The following is an 18,682-nucleotide window of genomic DNA, read 5'->3' on the forward strand; positions in this document are numbered from 1 at the left end:
GAAAGGGGGATTAACACGCTATAGCCCCACAACTGAGTACTCAGGATTTCTCAGGGTAAGAGGGTCATTAATTCATCATTCAAATAGACACCTCCTTCAAATAAACACCCGTACAGTAAATGCATTATGCAAATGAATAAAACACAAAAGTTTATTGCACTGGTGAACTTTTTTTAACTGGAGAAGGATTTTTACATTTCCACTGCATATGTTGGAATGCTCAGATAAGATCAGCATCCACATGTGCAATTCGAATCATTAAATGGGAAAAACTCCCCTTCTTTTTCTTTCAACGCCCTAAGCCTAAGATAAGACAATCCTTTATTTACAGTTCATCCTTTTTTAAAGAGCTAAAGTTAAACTATGGCTGCAAGAGTTGTCAAGATAGTACCAGCTCTTGTCATGCTAGAAACGCGCTAATGTTGCCCATTTATCTACCTGCTAAGTATGCACAATTAGCCTCAAACACCATCGTCCCACCATAGTGGATAAAGTCAGCATTGACTCAGATTGATCGTGCTTGTTGGGGGAGGAGTTCTTGTTGAGCGATGCACCAAACTCCCAAATTGCAAATTAAAAAAAAGAGAGAGAATGAAAAACGTTCTGCCACCTCTCTTTCGCGCCCTCCCTCTCGCTCTCTCTGACCAACCCCCGTGCTCCGTCTTTCAGGTGGCGAGGACAACGGCTGCCTTCCTTCATCTGGCTGCCCTGATGTTTGCACATGCTCAGACAGCGTGGTGCGATGCAGCAACAGAGGGCTGCACTCGCTGCCCAAGGGCATTCCCAAGGACGCCACGGAACTGTGAGTCTGGTGCACACCCTCCTGCCAAGCAGACACACTTAAAATCCAAACTATTTAGACCAAGGGATTTCTTATAATCAATAAAATAGTTGGGAACCAACCACTTACGTAAAAGCAAAGCCGTGGAATTTATTCACTCGTTATTTGTGAGTCATGATAAAATGTCACAATGTTAACGAGCAACAAAAAAAACATTTTGGGGGGAGGGGGGTGGACAGTTGTTGCCAGGCAGTGTTCATAAGGCTCAATCATAAGTGCCCCATCGGCCCATGACTTAAATGCCATATGCCATTCGCGTCTTAACATTTATCGGTGTTATTTATTCAAAGATTTCTCATCAATATTAACCACAGTCTGCGATTGGCTGGCAACCAGTTCAGGTTGTCCCCCACCTACTGCCTGAAGACAGCTGGGATAGGCTCCAGCACGCCCGCGACCCTCATGAGGATAAGCACATTAGAAAATGGATAAAATACAGTGATACGTGCCAGAATCACATTGAAACTTATTTAAACACATTGAAAACACACACCAAAAATGTTATGTTTAACAGGAAAATCTAAAATAGATTAACCAAATTCATCTGGTGGAGCACTCACCCCACTGATGAATATTAATCCAGACCAAAACAGCTGATAAAATGAATTTTTTTTGGTCACCAGCAAGGCATTTTTTCACTTTAAATGTAATTGCACTTTTTTCTATGTGAAAATAATTCTTAGCAGATGACACATGATCAGCATCGTGCGGGGGTTGATTGGTTTTGAAACGTTTTTGTGCTGATGTAAATTGCGTGAATTGTACTTTTGCGGGGATGTCTGTTTGGAAGGATAAGCACATTAGAAAATGGATAAAATACAGTGATACGTGCCAGAATCACATTGAAATTTACTTAAACACATTGTAAACACACGCCAAAAATTTGTTTTAACAAGAAAATCTAAAATAGATTAACCAAATTCATCCGGTGGAGCACTGACCCCCATTGATGAAAATTAATCCAGACCAAAACGGCTGATAAAATGAATCCTTTTTTTGGTCACCAGCAAGGCATTTTTTTCACTTTAAATGTAATTGACTTTTTTCTATGTGAAAATAATTCTTAGCAGATGACACATGATCAGCATCGTGCGGGGGCTGATTGGTTTTGAAACGTTTTTGTGCTGATGTAAATTGCGTGAATTGTACTTTTGCGGGGATGTCCGTTTGGAAGGGGGAACGGAAAGCCCCCAAGCAGCATTACTGAAAGCTGGACGGTGAAACCACAAACTGTCCACGTTTTGAAATTGCTTTCTAAACCACATTCACTGGTTTGTAATGCTACGATGCCAAAGGTGCAGAAGCCATGGTCAGTCTTGTAAACACTTTGCCTAAACACTGCTAAGGCTGTTAAGTTTATCCTTCCTACCTGACTACATTCTATTTATCTATTCTTTTTCTTTTTAATTAAGAGTCACAGCAATAGTAAAAGAGCAATAACGTTGGCAGCTAGGGTAAATGGTACGGAAGATTTATTTATTTGTTTTTTGTGGAGAGAATATCCCTCATACTAAAGCTGAACGACGACATTGTCGCCGCTCCGCAAGCTCTGGAATGACTCCCGCTCCTCGGGGTCAATAACAGTGATTAGGTATTGATTAGGCCCAAGAAGACACTCCATCATAGTGTCCACTCGACCTACTTCTGAGCCAGGAGAAAGGTGGGGGAGCAGTTTGTCACAAAGCATGTGTGTGTGAGAGGCATGTTGCATTATTCCATTTGTGTGTAAGTAAAAACTTCACTGAGATGCATTCAAGTGCAGTTTTTGTAGCTTTGCTCCACGAGCCAAACATCCCAAACCTTATTTCTCGTTGATTGTATCTTTCTTAAGATACACGATATCCGACTTGCAAATCCTTCCGTTGTTCTTTGCTTTGACATCCAAGCACAAACTTGACAATAAAATAAGCAGCAGTTTGGCAATAACCGAAATAAATCACCAAAACAGTCTTGAAGCTGTTTAAGGCTATTCCCGGTTGAAGTTTACAAAAAATGAATTATACCGCGTGTATTTAAAACTACCAAACAATGTTGCCTGAAAGGCCCGCTAGCTTAATGTGAACATAAGGGAAGTGTCATTGACATGCCAACAGTTAGCATCATATTTTTAGAAACAATGGATTTTCGAACACACAACAATATATAACACACCAGGTATGTAGTCTCAATGCACACACACACACACACACACACACACACACACACACACACACACACACACACACACACACACCCGACTTGCAAATCCTTCCGTTGTTCTTTGCTTTGACATCCAAGCACAAACTTGACAATAAAATAAGCAGCAGTTTGGCAATAACCGAAATAAATCACCAAAACAGTCTTGAAGCTGTTTAACGCTATTTCCTGTTGAAGTTTACAAAAAATGAATTATACCGCGTGTATTTAAAACTACCAAACAATGTTGCCTGAAAGGCCCGCTAGCTTAATGTGAACATAAGGGAAGTGTCATTGACATGCTAACAGTTAGCATCATATTTTTAGAAACAATGGATTTTCGAACACACAACAATATATAACACACCAGGTATGTAGTCTCAATACACACACACACACACACACACACACACACACACACACACACACACACACACACACACACACACACACACACACACACCAGTCAGTGGGTATTGGGTAATGAAGTAAACAATTCTCAAGACTATTGTATGACCTTCCTCCTCTATAGATGTACAGCAAGACAGAAATAAATTTCTTTCAGTGTTTTATTTTGTGAGTTTTCCTGAACTAAAAAAATAACCTTGGTACAAGTACGTCTGAATGGATGAAAAGAGGTGCTAAATTTATCTATTGACCACAGTGTATTTGAATTCTTTCAAATGCCTTATCTGTGAATTTCTTTTTATTTAGCTTTTGTTGCTTCTTCACTATGGTTTCCATTTGATAGTAATATGTCCATTTGTATTCAAACAAGGGAATACCTTTTTTTTTTGAATGAATATTCTCTCATAGCTTCAGCAAAACATGCAAGTTGGCATTTGCCAACTCGCTCATGGCACATGCCACTCCAACAAGCCCCGCCTCTTGAAATCTCATGCATGTACACAGATCATACAATATGTACACTATGTAATATACTTAATTTGCTTGCAATATATATGAATATGTTTGTAAACTTTCTTTACAGCGTTTATAAAAAAAAAAAATAAAAAAAAATGGGGATATGGTCTCTCTATCCGATCCTGAGAGTCTATCAATAGCAAACCACGACTAGCCGTGTTTCACTTTGTTCCCCATATATTCTGTAGCGGTGTTTCCTCTCAAATATATATACCATGTACTCTCCTTGCAGTTATCTGGAGGGTAATATGCTGACTACTGTGCCCAAGGAGCTGGCGGCCCTGAAGCATCTGTTACTGGTGTACGTACACGTGGCCGCTCGCCTTCGTCTGCTAAATCCTCGTGTGGTAGAGGAAGTGTGTGTGTCGTGTGTGTGTGTGTGTGTGTGTGTGCGAGGAAGCGTGTGTGTCGTGTGTGTGTGTGTGTGTCTTAAACATATATGTTTGCCTCTACAGAGACCTGAGCAACAACAGTATCAGCACGGTGCCGCCGTACACCTTCAGCAACATAACTCAACTGGCCACGCTGTAAGTTATTCCCGTAGCTCCACAATCAGTGAGACGGTCATATTGCAGTGACAGATTTCCATTGTTGACCGCTTTGTTCAACTCTTAAACATGTGATTGCTCCAAAATGTTGCGTCCATGTTTATAATTTGGCAGAACGGAATGACTTGCCTTTACATTTGCATTGCTCCATAAAAGCCATTTAAAACATTTTATTTTACACTCCACGCCCATTGACACTGGTCACGCCACAAGGTTGGAGTAACACTATGCATTTTTAGCTTGTTTTCAAGCCTTGAAACGTATCCGGTTTTTGTGCAGTCACGCTTGTTCACGCCAGGGAGTCACCCAGTGCAAACAACTACATCAGTTAGCCCCCAGAAAAACATCAACGGAACAGACTGTGATTTAAGTGTGCGGCTCAAGGGTGTCTTTACTGCACTGCAGGGGGAAGAGATAGTCCACCGCTTCTTTCCGTTCTCACAAGAATTGAGTTGACAGTTCTGTGAAACATAATGCAGCATAATGTGTTGGAACTGAACGCCAATGCGCCGGTGCACATGAACAAACCTCTGCAGCGAAGCATAGGGAAAAAATGGCAACACAAGTAAAAAAACATGGCGGACACATGTCATTGAAAAGGTCGTATTTTAGCCCAAATGTGGTTTATGCTGGGAGGTTCGGCTTCCAGGCATGTAATTTCAGATAAAAATTCATTTTCTAGAAAAGCTTTTCCGAGTAACCCTGAAAATAAGCCAGTTTTCTACTAAAGAAAGGGCATTGCTGTTTGTACAAACTCATACAAAAATATGATGAGAACAAGCTGTCCTTCTACATTTGACTTTGAAAAGCCCACAATGAGAAGCTACACTAGCACAGGGAAAGAAAAAAACAAAAAAAACATGAGTTTCACCAGTCGACATGAAATTGGATGGACATGTCAATGGTAACAGGACGCATTAAAATGTCTCAAGGACCCATAAATGAAATTGAAAATGAAGTCAGCCATTTTGGGGAGCTTTTTGATAAACTCAGACTAAAGGATTTGTCGAAATGAACCCCAGTTGGAGCAGGTACACAAGCCAGATGGGCGGCACTAAAGCGAACCATTTTCAGCAATCGACATGAAATGGGATGGCCATGTCTGTCGTGACAGACACACGTAAAAGTCTTGAGTCCCATTCAAAAGTACAGTATTTGGAACAACAAGGTCTGTTCCTTTTTGTTTTCGTTGCATACTGAGAACAGATGTCATGCCATTACCCAATAGAAAGCCATTCTGTTTTATTTTGGGGCACGTCTCATCCTCCCAGCAATGCCGCACTCTGCAGCCGTACATAATAAAAATGCGAGAAATCACCATTGCCGGTGTTGAATTACGAAGGTTTATATGCCTACACCATCAAGCTTCCAGTAATAAAGGGTACAGATAGTATAATGGCACATGATCTCAAGAAACAACATGTGCATGAGAAATCTCAAATGCTTGGAGCTCAGGCCTGTGACCTTGTCTATTCTCTTCAACAGCATCCTGAGCTACAACCAGATTCGCTGCATCCCTGTCCACGCCTTCCATGGTCTCAAGTCGCTCCGCCTGCTGTGAGTCACAAGCTCCCATGTCGCAGTGCTCGCTGTCTTGCTGCTTTGGAACTAAATCAAAATTTAATCAGCCCCTTTTGGCGCCGTGCCATGTGCAAAGCATGTCGCAGCCACCCGCTCGTTTGTTGCGCCGGGCTACCCGAAGAGATAAAAGTGATGAGCTCTCATCATCTGCATGATGTGAGCCGCTCGATTCCCAATGCGTCCCACCGTTCCTCCATCCATCCTTCCTTCTGTCCTCTCCTGCCTTCTTGCCGCCCACCCGCTGTTGGGCTTGATGAATGGACCTTCAGCATGTGTTTCTCTCTCTCATCCATCAGCTTGTCCACCCTCTGTCTCACGACTCAAATGCACAGCGTGCCTGCCTTTTGCCGCCTTACCGCCATGGTCGGTCGTCTCGGTGCTGTTCATTGGCAGCTAATTTCTAATTAATTGTTAGGTTTTCCAGTGAGCTAGAGTGATTTTCAGACACAAAAAAAAAATAATTAAGTCGCAGAGGTGCTTAGTTCATCAATTACAAAATACAAGCGTTGTATGACAGCAGTGAACAATTAAATCACTTCCCAGTCATCATCAGTTTGGCAAATAGGCAAAGCAGCTTTATTTACGTAGCATATTTCGGACACAAGGCAACTTAGTGTGCCACAGACACAATGTCCAAAAGCATTTACAAACACAACAGCTAACGACATTCAGAAGCAAAGAAACTTACTAAAACGTATGAAAGGAACATACATTGACAACATTTAAACACACTGACAGAAGACTTAAAAAAACATTGAAAATATTTACAAGTAATGAAATAAAATTAAGTTTCCAAAATGACTAAAATACTGTCCTGTTAAATTGATTTCAAAATGTTTAAGACTTTAATGAAATTGTGAACAATTTATGAAACAGGATCAATTCATATTTCTTTTCAGACTCCACACATTCAATCCCAGGTAATTATCTACATGTTTTTCAAACGTTTTCAAGAGTGAGAGTAAAATAAAAATAAAATAAAATTAAAAAAAGGTCTGAAAATGGCTGGCACTGAATGAGTTAACACCCCTCCCAGTTAAAGCTCACTGTTACACAAAACATAAAACAAACAGAATTACTAGTCGTGTATTTAAAAAAAACAAAGTTGCCCAACGCTACACCTGCCAGCTTAATGCTAACATATTTTGAAATATTAATGCTAACAGTTAGCATTGATAGTCGTGGTTTTAAAGCCATGAATATTTGAAAACAAACGGTATGGCATCATACATAGCCTATAGAACATATAAGAAGACTCACTAGCATATATTCTTTGTCCTCTTTTAAAAGCAACTAGCATTACAGAATCTTATTTTCTGTGACAGTAATAGAAGTCCTTATGGTTTGTGTCCGTATGTCTGTATTATACTGCCCCCAGTGGCTACGAAATGCACACCAAAAGGAGCAGCACAATGAATTAAAATGTAGCATTAAATAAATATATTAAATATATATTTTTACATTCTCTTTAATTACTGTATTTTATTACTCTGTTTTTCTAAAGAGCATATCAAAGTGGTTTTATTTGGGAATGGATGGAAATATAATTTGAGGCGCAAGTGTTGAGTTTCAAGTGTGGTCCCAGAGCAAATTAAAAGTCTCAAGTATCTCAAGGCACCTCATTTTCAATAGAATCGCACTGCATGGCTTTTAAACGTCGCTGCAATCAGTAAAACTGATTTTGTGTCATGCGTAACTGATATTAAAGACCCTCTGGCTTCATTACACGGAAATGTGCCAATAGTTTGTGTCTGATCATTTCCTCTCTGATCGTTTCATCAAATGTTACGTCTCAAATCCTCTTTACAAGTCTCTCAACCGCACTCTCACTTGACCCAGTTTTTTAAAGCCGCACACCCCCTTTCATCAACCTGACAGCCCTCTCTGTTTCACTAACTTGAGATTTTTCACAGTTTTTATTTCCTTGTCCTCCTTTGTGACTTATAAATGTAACTTAATGTGTCACCGTTACAATCATTTTGCCCACCTTCAGGTTGTTTGGGGCTATAAAGTGGTGATTATTACACCAGACTGACATTACACTTTTAATTGTGCTGCCCCTGGAGCCTATTACGGTTCTAAACAAAACTCGCAGGTGTCATGGCAGAGGTAGAGTTGTCGTATGTCCCGGATGAGTGCAGTACGTCTTGTGTTTGGATTTCTTATAAGAAAAGCAGATTGACATCCTGCTACAAATTACTATTTAGTCAAATTATAAAAGGAAAAAGGATTACAACTCATCCACGTTTCGTACATAAGATAAGATAAGAAAAACTTTATTGGTCTCACAATATTTTGTTATATTGAGTATGTTTTGTTATATTTTGATACCGTAGTCTGACACCAAAATTTTCATTTGGAAAGACATGCAGCCAAGTACAAACAAGGACATCAAAATAATCGCAAGCTTTTTTTTTTTTTTAAGCTCCAAGCGCTCACCTGGCGGACATTCACAGATTGCTTTCCTTTTTCATCCTTCCTGCCTATCCTCCTTTCATTTCAGTTCATGTTGCCTTGGGGACTGCCCCCGCTTAGTAACCTGTTGCCGGGCAGTCATCACTGTCACACCCTTATTACCAGCAGCACCCCTCTGGACCAAGCAGTGGAGGGAGAGCTATTAGTAACTGACACAAAAACATGTCCCAGTGAAATTTTTTTGGTAGACATGCACTTTTGTGCAGCAGAGACAGATGTGCTGCATACACTATGTACAGTAACTAAACACAGACGTGTGTGTGTGTGTGTGTGTGTGTGTGTGTGTGCGTGCGTGTGTGTGTGTGTGTGTGTGTGTGTGTGTGTGCGTGCGTGTGTGTGTGTGTGTGTGTGTGTGTGTGTGTGCGTGCGTGTGTGTGTGTGTGTGTGTGTGTGTGTGTGTGCGTGCGTGTGTGTGTGTGTGTGTGTGTGTGTGTGTGTGCGTGCGTGTGTGTGTGTGTGTGTGTGTGTGTGTGTGTGCGTGCGTGTGTGTGTGTGTGTGTGTGTGTGTGTGTGTGCGTGCGTGTGTGTGTGTGTGTGTGTGTGTGTGTGTGTGCGTGCGTGTGTGTGTGTGTGTGTGTGTGTGTGTGTGTGCGTGCGTGTGTGTGTGTGTGTGTGTGTGTGTGTGTGTGCGTGCGTGTGTGTGTGTGTGTGTGTGTGTGTGTGTGTGCGTGCGTGTGTGTGTGTGTGTGTGTGTGTGTGTGTGTGCGTGCGTGTGTGTGTGTGTGTGTGTGTGTGTGTGTGTGCGTGCGTGTGTGTGTGTGTGTGTGTGTGTGTGTGTGTGCGTGCGTGTGTGTGTGTGTGTGTGTGTGTGTGTGTGTGCGTGCGTGTGTGTGTGTGTGTGTGTGTGTGTGTGTGTGCGTGCGTGTGTGTGTGTGTGTGTGTGTGTGTGTGTGTGCGTGCGTGTGTGTGTGTGTGTGTGTGTGTGTGTGTGTGCGTGCGTGTGTGTGTGTGTGTGTGTGTGTGTGTGTGTGCGTGCGTGTGTGTGTGTGTGTGTGTGTGTGTGTGTGTGCGTGCGTGTGTGTGTGTGTGTGTGTGTGTGTGTGTGTGCGTGCGTGTGTGTGTGTGTGTGTGTGTGTGTGTGTGTGTAAATAAATAAATACATACATACAGAAAATCGATAGCAACTTTTGTACTCAAGTGCCAAAATAGATTTCTTAAAAACACATTTTACTTGATAAGCAATGACATAATGAAATTGATTAAAAGGAGATTCAATGTACAGTATACGTAAAATTGCTTTGTGGGGTCATGGCTAAAATGGAGCCCAGTGACCCACTTGGGCCCTGACATGAGTGTCCCCTTCCCCACTAAAACTTGTGTGCATGCAATCCCATCAGTATTTATCTGACCAAACTGTCACGTGCCTTTTGAAAGAAAAAAAAAAAAAGCATATTCCCTTCGGTTAGTTCGCCAGCGTGGACACTTTTAGAGTTGCTCGTTGTGTACCATGAGTGAGCGCACGTCACTCGGGGAAGGGTGGCAGAGCAAGAAGAGTGTAGTGTAAAAATCTGCTTGACAGCCACTATGTCTACGGGGAATTCGCTCTGGCAGGGCAGTCTTCGAGCGCCTCGTTGTCACAGTGTTAAAAATCTCTGTGGGGAAAGGAGGCTTAAGGTGGATATATATTTGCGGCTCAAACATGGAGTAAAGTGTAGGCGTATGAAAGATGGTATAAAAAGTCAAAGTAGTACTATTTGATTGACAGTTTAATAGGTTGCGGTTTCGAAGCATTCAGTGGATACGCCCACAGCACCGCATTTGAGAGTGGAGAGAAAGCCTATTTTTTCATCATTTTAATACCTCATCTTGGATCCTTGATTTTTTTATTTTAATTTTTTGCTTCAAATCATTCAAATTTAGCATGGTTGATAACAACACTCTCTGGTGTGTCAAATTTAAAGGACACATTCGTTTTCACTCTACGGGGATTTTAATAATAAATCATACTTTACCTACAATTAACCTATATTTCAGGGAAAAATAACTGACAAATTAATGCAAAAATATCACAGGAGTTTTAAGAACAAAGCAGTCCATGTGTGTATTTGCAGGTGCTCGTCAAAAAATTTCAATGTCATGAAAAAAGTATTTTTATTTCAGTAATACTATTTTTTTTAAGTGAAACTTGTGTCATGCATACATTCATTCCACATCTGCTACACCTGAAGTGTTAATTCATTTTAATTTAGATGATTAAATTTTTTTTTTTTTTTTTTTAATTACTATCTCAGAAAATGTGACCACTGTGAAAATCGTATGTGAGACATGGGTTTCAGCTGTCGCATTCCTTGTGTCAAGCCACTCTTGAAGAACAAACACAATCAGAAGCCTGGGTGAGGACAAAAAGGACCGGACTGCTGCAATTTGTTGACGAGCACCTGTATTTATCTATTTTTAAAGATGTAGTTATTGTATTTTGTTTTTAAATGTAGCATTTTTTTTTCATTATGTGAAGCACATAGAATTACATTGTGTATGAAATGTGCACTATCAATAAAACTGCCTTTCCTTGCCTTGCTTATAAAAGGATATTCTTAAAACACACACACGCACGCACACTCTCCATTAAAATACACACAGGCACATTTGTACACACAATGTCCTATATTCCATTCCAGCAGCAGCACCGGCTTCATTTCTGTGAACACAAGCTTTCTGTTTACTTTCTTTTTATCTATAAATATTTTAGTCATGTTCCATTATAGACGTGCGCGGTGGTCTTGTGCCGCAGATAATTTGAATAATTTATCGACCTGAACAAGGCCGTCTGGCAGTCGATGTGATTTACCTCACATGACGGCTGCGACTCTGTTTTTTTTTTTTTTCAATGAATTTTAATACTTCATTGGGATAAATCAAAAGCATGAAAGTTTCATATCAAATTAATCGACAGGTAGATTCATATTATAAATCCTTGGGTGGATACCACAACTCTGTACTGCCCCCTTACTGTCTCATATGGTGTTGCAAATATGGCGAATCAAGAGAAATTGCTTCATATATCAGCTCTTTTCTCAGGACTCTTCACGGAAACGACCTCTCAACTATCCCGGACGGCGCGTTCAACCACCTCACCGCTTTGTCCCACCTGTGAGTACATCACAAAAGGTGTCGGCAATACCAACGGATTATTGGAACGCTATTTTGTGAAAATGTGTGCAGGGCTCTCGGTGCCAACCCCTTGTACTGCAACTGCGATCTACGCTGGCTCTCCCAGTGGGTTAAGGCCGGCTTTAAAGAACCCGGTAGGAAAAAGTCATACAACGGTAAAATGCTGTTTATGTGGCATATGTTGCTAAGAAACGAGTGATTGTTGTCAGGCATCGCTCGCTGCACCGGACCTCCTGACATGGCTGACAGGCTGCTGCTGACCACACCACTCAACAAATTCCAGTGTAAAGGTAAAAAGGCTCTTTTAACCCCATTGTGGGCCACCATGAAATGTATTATGTTCCAATCAAAGCTTAGTTTCAGAAGAAGTTCCCAAAAGAAAGAGGAGACTCTTCTCTGGGCAGAAAAAAAATAATCATGGTAATCAGTGTTAGAACATGGTTTGATTTGGCCAAAAACAGAGGTTCCTGACCAAAAAGCCGAGAAAACGGACTAAATGAGTTAACGGCAGCCATGTTAAATCCCAAAAAAATGATACATTCCTGGCTCGGGTGTGCCTCTAATTTAGGTGGGAAGGGATTGTGTTTCCACATCAACATTCTGGCTAGAACTGGAGCATCTTGCTCATTTGTTAGCAACTCTGTTTGTCATCCTCTTCATCTGTTTCATGGCTCAGGTCCAGTGGATATCAGCCTTGTGTCAAAATGTGCCCCCTGCCTGGCGGAGCCTTGCCGGAATAACGGCACATGTGTGTCCGACCTATCTGGATCCTACCAGTGCACCTGTCCATTTGGATTTAAGGTGAGATGCTCTGCACACAATACTTGAGCATCTGTTGTCAACATGTAAGTTAGGAGACCGTGCCCTGTGGCAAATACCGGAAAACTGCAAGTTTTATATTTATATATCTATACATACACACACACACACACACACACACACACAGAAAAATGAATGAGTTAACTTACTGCAGTCTTCCCATGACTCTGGACTATGTGATTTTCCATTAACAGCCTAGGCTGCGTTTAGCTTCTCCTCAACATCCAAACATGTTTGTCTCTCAGCCGAGATGCATCACTTGAACTTACCTCAGTGACACCACTTTCCTCTTAGCCAGGGCTTTTACAGGCATCTTCGAGTATTTAAGGAAAGCACGTAAACCTTCTCGACCAACAGTTGTAGAAATGTGCCACAAAAAAAATGTAAGAATGAATAAATGAATAAATCAGTTGCGACTCGCGAGCCGCAAATTAGTTGACTTTATATTGGTTTGAGAGCTAATTCCCACCCGAATATCAAACTGCGCTCGCACAGAATATGACTAATCCGAAAATAGAGATATCAGGTGAATCGTGTAATTCGTGGAATTGACTGTACGTGCAGCCAAGGCCCAGATCCTCGACGGATAACCGCATCGCGTAAGCCCATGGTATTAGCGGTATTATCCGGTTTAGCTCCAGCCGTGCATGCATAATAAATGGGGCCGTTCATCAGCAAAGACATGATGACTGCAGCGGAGGTTCTGACCGACCCAAAGACAAAAGGGGCTGTGCTTATTCTCCTGAGTCTTGTAACTGCAAAGACATGCAAATCTTCTACCGACAAGGGGAAATCTACATTGGATGAGTGTGTATGTGTAAATGTGTTTCTACTCATGTATAATTAAAGGTGCAAGGATGCAATGAATGGGCCCTAGCTTCCCTATTTTTCAAGGAGAATCACAGTGGTTCTCAAAACTTGGCTCTGGGGATCCATGGGGGTCTGTGAGCTGTACTTTCAGTCTGTAAAAGATAATTTGCAATACATTATCTCATATTATTTTTAAAAAGCCAATAATATCTACTGTGCATACATTAGTCTAATAACGTAGTTGCCCAAGTCGCATTTGAACATTTTCAGAATATAAGAAAAAAAATAGCAGGCACATCAGTATTTTTTATTCAGTTAATAGCACTAATTAAAAAAAATAAAACGGTGAATAAATTTTGCAAAGAGGCTAAGAATATGTCATCCAAAGCATCAAAATAAATAAACATAAGGAACCGATTACTCCCTTGCCATGACTTTGGGTCAATTAAAAGCTCTGATTGTGACATCATCAAAAAATCAAACATCCTGCATGGGAAAAGCACAGAGGGAGTATTACCAGTATTACGTCAATTATATATATATATATATATATATATATATATATTTTTTTTTTTTTTACATCAGGATACATACATGATGCATCAAAATTTATTCAAATGGATTTTCAGGTTCCTATTTGAGGGCCTTAAAAAGGTGATTCATTTGTCAGAAGAAGAGTATTAAAGAGATTCCATTATCCACACTTTTGCAGATCTTTGTACATGAATGCGCCCCTTATAACCACTGCACTTTTAAAAGGAGGACAAAGGTCCTTGTCAAAATCACAGACTAGAAAATGGTATGTTTGGGTGCACGTGAGTGTTCCTAGGGTATGCACTGTGACAATGTTAATTAAAACTTGTCAGAAAAAAAATCCATCCGTGTGAGAAAAGAATAGGAAATAATGACGAGAGAACGACGGAAGATGATGCTGTGATGTTAGCTATCAGTGAAGTGGCCTGCTGAAGGCAGAAAAAAAAACTTTTTCCCCCACTCAAAACACATTTCCGTCATTATATTTGATTTTATTTTTCACTTTCTTGTCTCTCTCAGGGTCAGGACTGCGAAGTGGCCATTAACGCCTGTGTTAGCTTCCCCTGCCTGAATGGAGGGACGTGTCACCTTCAGCCGGGCCTTGAAGACCACTTTAGGTACCAACTTGAACCGCAGGCCTTTATTTGTGTGTGTGTGTGTGTGTGTGTGTGTGTGTGTGTGTGTGTGCGTGCGTGCGCGCGTGCGTGCGTGCGTGCGTGCGTGCGTGTGTGTGTGTGTTAGAGTATAAACGTACCATCATAGCAGAGACCTTGCAAAATGCCCTCTGATTGGTTGCCTAGTAAGTGCTATGAGGTGATGTCACGACATTTACAGGTAATATATAATATAGGTATTTTGATATCTTTTGGCTTCTTTGAGCAGTGCATCACTCAAGAAGACAACTAACTTTGACTTTGTGATGTATTTTATTGTCTGTGAATGGGAGATGGTTTGGGGATGGTGAAGAAGCAGATGAGAAAAGTTTCGTTTGAGCTGCTCTCTGACCTCCACCACCGCTCAGAAATGTCCTCGACTTCTGACAGTCGTCATCATCAGTCTGTCCCCCCCTCGGACGCTTTGACGTAAATCTGTCAACGCTTACTTTCCATATGCTTATTTATTACTTGCCGCTGACGTCATCGCCTTTATATTCTTGTCGCTGCTCAATCCGCTGAAGGTAACGTGAGCCACCCTGGCTTGCATCAATGGCCAACAAAGGGCTTCGTTGGCAGCGAGCATCATGGCCACTGAATTGAAGCCTGGAAACATAAAGATTTTTTTTTTTTCTCAGATAGCCTGTAAATCAAATGGTCTCATGGCTGTAACGGTTCGGGCATTTTTAAGCAGATGTGTAACACAATCCAAAAATCATTCATGCACATACAGTATATCCATAGGAGGTGATCTAGATGGCTTTGCAGCATTGCCTCATAACGTATCGTCATTGGACACTTCATTAGGGACACCTGCACAATCGCAAGAGAGCCAAAATGAGGACTGTAAAAGAAATTATCTTTTTGCAGGGATGATGTTAAGTCCGCTGCACACCGGGCGATGCAGCCACACTAAGATATATGGATGGAGCCACAATGGGAGATATGGACAAAATAGGAACCGAATTAATTCTTAAAATTGAGTTTTTGTGTAGGAAAAACTGTTTTTGTGCATTATCGCCTGGAGAAAATCTGGTTTAAAAAAAACCCAACAGCTTTATATGAGAGTAAAAGTGTATTCCGTCATTATTTCTCAAGGTTGACCCTTTTGTTTCTAATCTTCCACTTGGGGAACCCCCTTTTCTGTTTCAGTTAAAAATATCCACCGATTGCACGTACAAGTCCAAATTCCGAGGCATCAATGGGTCAAAATTAGCGTGATGTTTCAAACACTGGTGCTTGCCTGAAAAACGTCACATGATTAGCACAAATGGAAGATTGGTGAGAAGAGCAATATGAGCAGCAGAACAGGTCATGTACTGTATTTCAACAGTCACTTTTGTTTTTTTCGTGAATTTGTTATTTCGGACTTCAGTGGCATTTGAAGTGCTCACTTCATGTTTTGAGAAAATTGCACTGATGGCGGCCACTTCTGACTTTGTTTTCGAGAAGAACATCGAAGAAACCGAATGTTGGCAATATGGTCCGCTTGTGTTTTAGCCCATATGCCTCGCAACTCCCAGGCCCGGGGTACGAATCTCGGCTATGGTCTTTCTGTTGGGACAGGTACATGTTCGGGTACTTCGGTGTCCTGTCAGAATGCAGAAGCTTGTTAGCTTTACTGAAAAGACCAAATTAGGGAATGGCAACTGCCGGCACATGCGTTGCATGCAACCACACTCTACAGTGGCCTCGAGTACCACCCCCAACAATTTTTTTTTTCTTTGAAAAACCCGAAAACAGTCGGGAAACGGGGATGAAGGAATCCAAAATGTGAAAACAAAATAATAAGAATAAATAAATGAGAAAAGAAATAATATCTGAATATGTGTATCTGAAAGTGCCAAATTGCAATACTGGACCTTTTGTACTCAAAAATGAAAGGTATTAAGAGCACGTATTTTGCATGTATGCATATATTTTGTCCGTATTTAAAAAGACATTTTTGTCATACAAATGCGAGGTCCTATGTGGCCCCACCAGCAGCACTGATGAAAAATTGTGAGCCCCGCCAGCATTTAAGTTGCCCATACTTGCTCTTAATTGTGCTGATGTGTCAATATAAAGTGATTTGCCATTGGCTGGCGACTAATCCTGGATATCCCCCAACTCTGGAGGATGGATGACGAGTTTGCAGCAGTGTACAACTGCATTGCACCATCCTGAGAGCAGTCTCCTATGGCTCTCTCTCTTTCTTGAATGCCCTGCTGTGTCGCACACGTGTCGCAAACAAGAAGAAGACAAGTGTCTTCTCGGAGAGCCCTTTTGGCCTTTCAAAGATTTCAATATGCATGTGGCCTTTAGCGGCCCCGGCTGCTAATGATATCCTGGCTCCTTTTACCCTTTTACAGATGCCCTCCTAATGTTGATAGCAGCTCAGGTAGACGCGTGTGTCCTCGATGGCCACCTCTTTGACATTATGACATGTTTTATAATCCTTTGGGGATTTTCAATAAGTGCAATTAGGTGCGAAACTCTGCAGGCGGATGGTGTCGTTTAAAATATCGACGTTGGGATCCGATTGGTGCACTTCACTCTATGGTCCTAGAAATGTTGTATTTTTCTCTTCTTAATGTTCTTAATTTTTTTTAAATCAATACTTACCTCCATGGGCGGTTTTAAGTGACATTTAGCAATTTAGTGAGAAAATAAAATTTAATTTCATTGGTTTTAATTGTCATTCAAAATGTTCTTCCCTTTTTACTTCTTCATCAGAATTTGAACTGTTTCAGTTCAAACTGGCCAAAGCGGTCGTTCATGAACCCTTTGCACCAAGGAGCACATCAGAAAATACTCAGCAGCACTCTAAGTACCACCGTAGTAACCGACATTAAAATATAGTGTGTTAGTACTGTATTGTAGTGTTCATGGGAATGATGCTACTGCAAATCACCAACACTATCCACAGTTCCCGGTTGCCTACATCGAGGAAAATTGTACTCCAAAGTTATATACAACAAAGCTGAAGTTGAGCACTGATTCTTTCAAGTACGACTACAGTCAGCCCAAGTGCCACAAGGGTTACAAGTACCGCATTTTAAGAATCATTGGTATAAAGCATCAACGTTAACATACATTTTTTTTTGTTTTTACTACTCCATAACTTAGCATTGCCACATGCCATATAAAACTGCAACATTTCAGAAAAAAAATTGTATGTTATACAGTTTATGATTAGACAACATGTATCTCTCTTATATGTTAAATTGGTTGAAATGTTCCCTTATAAATTCAAGACAATCCACCCTGCTGTGACATTGACTTTATTAACTCAAACCCTACTCGGGTTTCAAACATAATCCCTGTGTTAGATGCTGGAGAAAAAGAACATTTCAGGAGAAAGTGGCGATTGGGAAAGAACATCTTTAAAGTGTGAAAACGGGTGAAAAATGAGCTGGTGCAACAGCAGCGCGCAGGAAGTGTCTGTTGCTGAAAGGCAGCGTGCATGCAAGTGTGTGTACGTGTGTGCGCACGTATGTGTGTGTGTGTGTGTGGGAGGGGGGGGGGGGCTGTTGCGAGTTGTGAAGTGCCACTCACTCGCTTGGGGATGACCTTGCTTGTAAAAAGTTCTTTTCATCCAGTAAAAAAAAAAAAGTGGGTCGACTTGATGAAGTGTAAGAGACAAATGCAAGGATGAGAAGTGAAGAAAGAGGGTGGGCGAGTTGCTGAGTGCAGCTGCGGTCAAGCAAATGTGCGCGCGTGTGGTGTGTGTGTGGTTGAGGGGGATTAAAAGTGTGTGAGATACAAGCGGGGGAGGAATACAAGTTGCCGCCATCAAGAGGGAAAAAGTGAGGTGTGTCAACAGAAGGTGAAGATGTTAAAAGGAAAGCAGCAGGAGGAGGTGGGGCAAGCTCAAGATAACTGATTATCGCCCACGGACGCTGCAGATTGTGAGGAAGTGCCGATGTCTGATGTTCCTCTTTGAAACCCCATCAACAAGTCAACATTCGATTTGATCTTATTGTATACGCCATTAACGAAACAGCAAGGTGTAATATATGGATAAATCAACGATGAGGAGAACACCGCAGCTGTGGATTTATTCCAATGAATTTGAGCCTTCTTGCGTGATGATCAATAAAATGGCTTTCCGCCATTCTGCTCCAACAAAACCAACATTTGGGGAAAGGCCTTTCGGAAAGGTTTCTGTTTGGAATTGAATACAATAAAATGATATTGTACGAGCATGGAAATGTGGCAAACTCTGGTTT

The 18,682-nt window shown here is 41.3% G+C and overlaps 1 protein-coding gene across 3 annotated transcripts in view; it reads left to right on the forward strand.

The window, feature by feature from the left end:
• slit3 (slit homolog 3 (Drosophila)) overlaps window positions 1–18,682 on the forward strand; it is a 254,024-nt gene that overhangs the window by 207,619 nt on the left and 27,723 nt on the right. For all 3 annotated transcript variants that reach the window (XM_019892240.1, XM_019892239.1, XM_019892241.1), the window contains 9 exons: window positions 670–802; window positions 4,173–4,241; window positions 4,396–4,467; window positions 5,974–6,045; window positions 11,563–11,634; window positions 11,707–11,789; window positions 11,865–11,945; window positions 12,332–12,456; window positions 14,338–14,435. In XM_019892240.1, coding sequence (XP_019747799.1) covers window positions 670–802; window positions 4,173–4,241; window positions 4,396–4,467; window positions 5,974–6,045; window positions 11,563–11,634; window positions 11,707–11,789; window positions 11,865–11,945; window positions 12,332–12,456; window positions 14,338–14,435 — 805 coding nt within the window. The remainder of the gene's footprint in view (window positions 1–669; window positions 803–4,172; window positions 4,242–4,395; window positions 4,468–5,973; window positions 6,046–11,562; window positions 11,635–11,706; window positions 11,790–11,864; window positions 11,946–12,331; window positions 12,457–14,337; window positions 14,436–18,682) is intronic.

Source organism: Hippocampus comes, unplaced genomic scaffold (assembly GCF_001891065.2).
Source record: "Hippocampus comes isolate QL1 unplaced genomic scaffold, H_comes_QL1_v1.1 scaffold203, whole genome shotgun sequence".
In the NCBI taxonomy this organism is placed as follows: domain Eukaryota; kingdom Metazoa; phylum Chordata; class Actinopteri; order Syngnathiformes; family Syngnathidae; genus Hippocampus; species Hippocampus comes.